Source organism: Desmodus rotundus, chromosome 9 (assembly GCF_022682495.2).
Source record: "Desmodus rotundus isolate HL8 chromosome 9, HLdesRot8A.1, whole genome shotgun sequence".
NCBI classification, from domain to species: Eukaryota; Metazoa; Chordata; class Mammalia; order Chiroptera; family Phyllostomidae; genus Desmodus; species Desmodus rotundus.
Genome location: NC_071395.1, coordinates 51,398,338 through 51,403,797, shown reverse-complemented (window position 1 = coordinate 51,403,797; position 5,460 = coordinate 51,398,338). Strand labels below are relative to the sequence as shown.

The following is a 5,460-nucleotide window of genomic DNA, read 5'->3' as shown; positions in this document are numbered from 1 at the left end:
AGTTTGGTGGCCTTGAGCACATCCCCCAGACCTTCCTGAACCTATCTCCTCCCTTTTAAATTAGGGAGTTGGGCTGGTTGATTTCTAAGCTCTCTTCCAGCTCTGTCACACTAAGCACCCAGGGGGAGTGTGGGAGCCTTTTGCTGTGGGCTTGACCCTCAGGCTTGGTTTCTGGGTCTCCTTGTTCCCGTGGGTCAGCCGCTCTCCTTGGTGACTCCCCATGCCGGCTTTGTACCTGAGTTGTTGCTCGCCAAAGAGCTGGAGGTAGGCTGTTTGGAAATTAACTCTCACTGACTGAAAATGCAGGAAGCTCAAGTGTGAAACTCAACTCATCAAAAAGAAAAAAAAACACACACACAGAGCAAGAAACCACAGGGCCTATCAGCCTGTCGTCATCAAGCAGACTAGAATAGTGCAGAGAACTCTAGGCAGAGAGGAAATGAACTTGAGAGCAGGGGGAACACGCCGCGGGGCAGAGAGGAGAGAAAGAGGGCGGCAGTGGAAGGAGCGCCGGCTGCAGTGCCGGGCACCGCGATGGTGGGAGGATGGCAGACGCGGTGAAACAGGGCTTCCTGTACCTTCAGCAGCAGCAGACTTTTGGAAAGGTAGGAGGGGCGAGGATGGCCTGCAAGGAATTTCCAGGGAGGAGGGGAGTGTGGCAAATGTCCCCCAACCCTTGTGGGATGGTGGACACTGTGCCATCCACCAAGGCAGACCCAGAGCTGAACTTGGGAGGGGTCCTCCTTCACAGCTGCTTGTTCCCCCAGGCAGGCCCCACACTGCACTCTCTGCTGACGCTGCTCCCCCACCCCCTGGGGAGGGGGCGGTAAAGGGAGGCTCTAACTCCCTCTCTTACCTCACTTGCCCTATGGTGACTTCTTCTCATGGGGACACCGTGGAAGGGAATGAGAGAAGCAGCAGAGAGGGTAGTTCAGGACTGCAGTGGGGGGTCCTTCCTTCTCCCCCGCCCCGGAGCGGGGCAGGTTTGGCTGGTGTAAGCTTGAGTGGAGAGCCCCAGTGTGTCCGACCTCCTTCTCCTTCCCTGGCCTCCTTGAAGCAGGAAGTCCTCTTTCTCCCAACTGACCCACACTGGACACCCCCCCTCCCCCTTTCCCCTTCCCCTCTTCTCTCCCTTCCTCCCTTTCTACCATCCTGTCAAGAGATGAGGTGGGAAGGTTCAGGAGGGTTGATTGAAGGTCTTGGAGGGAGGGCCTTCTACAGGTTTGGGCCCTGGTGCTGCCCTCCCCACCCCTCCTCTGGGCCTCAGGGACTCACAGGCTTTCTGCCTCTAGGCGTGGACGCCCCCGGGCTGGGAGTGCCTGGCCCTCAGTCAGCCCTCCCTGTGCTGCCTCTGCCTCCAGCGTTCCCTCTGCCGTCATCTCAGGCCTCTCTCCGGGTTGCTTGCAGTGGATCTCCAGTTCCAATGCTTTCTGATTCCTCAGGCCCTGTTTGTTTTCTTCCTGGGCTCTTTACTACTCTTCCCCACCCCAACTGGCTGCCCCAGTCCCTTCCCATGGTTCCACCGCTCCTCTTTGGTCACCATCTCTTCATCTCTGGTTGGCTCCCTCTCGGCACCCCCTTGCCATGCATCTGGGTTCAGAAATGGCGCAGGTTTGGGGCTACGCTGTACGGACAGCCTGGCTGTGCCTCCCGGCTGGAGCTCCAGGACGGCCCGGAGAAGTCGCGCCGGGGAGAGGCTGCCCGAAGGGTGATCCGCCTCAGTGACTGTCTGCGGGTGACTGAGGTCAGTGGGGAGGCCAACAGCCCTAAGGACACCAGCGCCTTCTTCCTGGAGACCAAGGAGCGCCTGTACCTGCTGGCGGCCCCCACAGCTGAGCGAAGCGACTGGGTGCAGGCCATCTGCCTCCTAGCCTTCCCTGTGAGTTGTGCGTGGGTGCAGAAAGGGCAAGGGGGTGGGGGCAGTCAGTACTTGTGGTGGGCAGGTGTTGTAAGAGCCAAGGCCAGGGTTTTGGGGGTGGCTCCTCCGTGGGGGCGACCTCGATCCAGAATGCAGACGGGGCAGCAGGCTGAGCGTGCCCTAAAAGAAAGCGTGGGCCTGAGGTGGGGCTTGGACTTGGTGACAGTGCTGAGAGCCTGGCCTTCTCCCCAGGGCCAGAGGAAGAAGCTGTCGGGGCTGGAGGGGCAGGGCAGCCGGCCCCGCATGGAGGAGAATGAATTGTACAGCACTGCGACCACAGGTGAGGGGCCGCCTGCTGTCCCCGGGCGCTGTGGGGCCCGTGGGGCGGAGGTGTGGGCTAGCCTGCTGGCCGCCTCGCCTTTGTGTCTGGACTCTTCCTGCCTGTGGCTGTCTGCTGCCCGGCCAGCCCCCTTATCAGCCTCTCTGCATCGCTTCCGGGCGTGGCCCAAGGTGGAGCTCCCTGCCCGCCCTGACTGTCAGCCCTTCACCCCGATGAGCTCCCTCTTGCCGGCCCTGCTGGTGGGGTAGGGCAGGGCTGAGGGGCTTGCTGAAGGTGCTGCTTTGAACCCTCTGTTGTTAGGACCTGAGCAACTTCTAAAAAGAAAAAAAGAAAGGCTTTCTTTCTGTGGATTGAAGGTGTTCTGTGACAGGGAGCTTTTTGCTGACAAGGCAACCCCCCCCCCCCCCCTTGCGGTCTGTCTGGTCTTGGGTGGGTGTGTGGGAAGAGAAGGAGGAGGATGGGGGGATGACGCTCCAGGCCTCACCCACAGTGGGCGAGGGGCTGGCAACTGTGAGGGCAGGGTGGGGTGCACCTGTGGCTGGGACAGGGTGAGTGGGGAGGTGGCTGGGTTGATAAGACGGAAAAGACAGGGCTGTGGCTCTGGCGACAGGGTAGGAAGGATGTGGGCACGAGGTCGGGGTGCATGTGGCCAGGTCAGGATGCCTACCAGGGGAGGGAGAGGTATGTGGCATTTGGGGGAGCAAATGACACTGTTTCTAGCAACCTCTGGCCCCCTACTCATTGAGAACAGGGCATAGTTGAGGCCAGCGAATAGCATTCTCTCCCCTCTCTCCCCAGTGGCCCCCTGCAAGGAGTTTGCTGTGACCGTGAGACGCACGGAAGCCAGTGAGAGGTGCCAGCTCCGGGGGTCCTATACCCTCCGGACTGGAAAGAATGCCCTGGAGCTGTGGGGTGGCCCAGAGCCCCACACCCAGGTGTACGACTGGCCCTACAGGTTCCTGCGGCGCTTTGGGCGTGACAAGGTGAGCAGGGGCTCAGCAGGTGGGTGGAGAGAAAGGATGAGCGATGGGAGAAAAGAGATGGTGGGGAGAGGTGCAAGGGGCCCTTCGAGGAAGAGACAGAGGGAGGAGGGAGGAAAGAGGAGACAAAGGCCAGAAGGAGGGGATGGGAAGGGAACCAGAGGAGGGGGGTGAAAGCAAAGGAGCAGGTGGGAGGGAAGGTAGAGGAGGGCGGAGGAGGGAAGGAGACCAGGAGAAGCGGAGCAGCTGGAGGTCAGTGGTTGCGGGTGCTCCTGAGGATGAAGTGCGGGCCCAGTGGGCCCAGCTCCACACGTGGATGGATGGGAGGGGGATGAAGGGAGTGGAGAAAGAGGTGAGAGGGGCTTTGATGGTAAGGAAAACATGGAGGGAGGGAGGCAGAGAGGAAACAGCTCAGGGAGAGGGCTCCAACAGGTCCCAGTGGAGGGAAGTTGGAGGTGCTGGGTGTGAGTTTCGGAGCTGGGTCCAGGAGAATCAACCCTGCAATGTGGCCTAGCCAGTCACCCGCCTTTCCCCCTCGTCCCAGGTAACCTTTTCCTTCGAGGCAGGCCGGCGGTGCCTCTCTGGAGAGGGCAACTTTGAGTTCAAAACCCATCAAGGCAACGAGATCTTCTTGGCCCTGGAAGAGGCCATCTCTGCTCAGAAGAATGTGGCCCCTCCTGGGCCCCAAACCCAGCTAGCCACAGGGCCAGCGGCGCAGCCCCGGCCAGAGAGCCCCTACTCCCGGCCCCATGACTCACTGCCACCACCTTCGCCCACAGCCCCGGTGCCTAGCTCCCGGCCGCGGGGCCCAGAGGGAGAATATGCAGTGCCCTTCGATGCGGTGGCCCGTAACCTGGGGAAGAGCTTGAGGGGCATCCTTGTGGTCCCTCCCCAGCCCCAGCCCCCCGCTGACCCTCTGTATGACAGCATTGAGGAGCGCCCGCTCTTGAGACCTGACCACATATACGATGAGCCTGAGGGAGTGGCGGTCCTGTCCCTGTATGACAGCCCGCAGGAGCCCCAGGGTGAAGCCTGGAGGAGGCAAGCCACTGCAGATGGAGACCCCAGTGGCCTCCAGCACACTTACCCAGTGGGGAAGAACTGGCCACAGGAAACTGAGTATGACAATGTCGTACTTAAGAAAGGCCCAAAGTGATGGTGGGCTGAGGAGTTGGGGACCCCACGGAATTTAACAGTGCTGAGGTGGGCCTCTATGCACCAGGAGGGGCGGGAGGCTGGTGAGGAGGAGGAGCATGATGGGGACCACAGGCCTCCCTTCTGGTTTCTGCTGATGACGCCTGCCCACTGTGCCACAGGTACCTACCCCTGCTCCTCCCACACTCCTAGGCTCCAGCTGCCTTAGTCTGGTCTGAGGAATTGTCCCTCAGGGTCTGCTGGGTGAGTCACCGCCCAAAGCAGGAAGTGCACTCTGAAGAGACCCACCTCCCTCCTACTCCTTTCCCACTTCCTCTTGTTTCTTTCCCGGGTCTAAGGGAGCCCCAGGCATCTAGGGCACAGAACAGAAGGATGTCAGCTAAATGCCTGGCTTGTGCAGGCCTTCTGCCTGCTTATGTCCCCTTCGGAGGACAGCTCTGGTGGGTGGCTGCAGGGCCCTGCGGGTTTTGGACTCCCCTGTGTCATTAAAAGTTCCCAAAAAGCTTGTGTGTGGCACCAGTGCTGTGGAGGTGGAGGTGGAACAGCCACAGCCTCATGGGGACTGGACGCTTCAATTGGCCACCACCTGTACCTCCTCTCCCAGCTGCACCGTCCTCTGGGGGCCTAGGCTGGGTCCCAAGCACCTGAGCCGGGGATCTGCAGAAGTTGGGGCCCCCGCAGGAAAAGGTTCAAGCATCTCTAACCCTTTGCTGGTGTAGGGCCAACATCAGAAACAGTGTGGGGAAGTGGGGTGCGTGTGAAGAGCTGGACCAGAGGACGGGAAAGAGCTGGCAGTTCCGAGCGTCTTCTGTGCCAGAAGGAGGGTGGACCCCTTTCAGCTCCTTGCCTTCCTCGAGACCTGCCCTCTTTGTAAAATGAGGGCTCCCACCACATGGGCTCCGAGAACCCTTTCCACCCCATAATTCCCCATTGGCCCTTGCATCCCGTGTCCCCGCAGGTCGGGGCCTGTGCACTGTCTTCCTCAAAACCTGTTTCCTGGAAGGTAGGTCTGCACATTTCTGCTGCCAGCCAGTCAGCCAGGGTTACGGAGCACCGTCTGTAGGCTCTGGACCGTCATGGCCTTGAGCCGCCTACAGCCCAGAAGGGGCTGAGACAGGGGCACAGAC

At 60.6% G+C, this 5,460-nt stretch overlaps 1 protein-coding gene across 1 annotated transcript; it reads left to right on the top strand.

Moving 5' to 3' along the window:
• The first annotated feature begins 439 nt into the window (after positions 1–439).
• On the top strand, positions 440–4,824 carry DOK2 (docking protein 2). Its single transcript, XM_024560607.3, has 5 exons — positions 440–605; positions 1,601–1,879; positions 2,111–2,198; positions 2,997–3,181; positions 3,723–4,824. The coding sequence occupies exons 1-5, from the start codon at positions 546–548 to the stop codon at positions 4,332–4,334; spliced, it is 1,224 nt and encodes a 407-aa protein (XP_024416375.1). The 5' UTR covers positions 440–545; the 3' UTR covers positions 4,335–4,824.
• Positions 4,825–5,460: the final 636 nt, after the last annotated feature.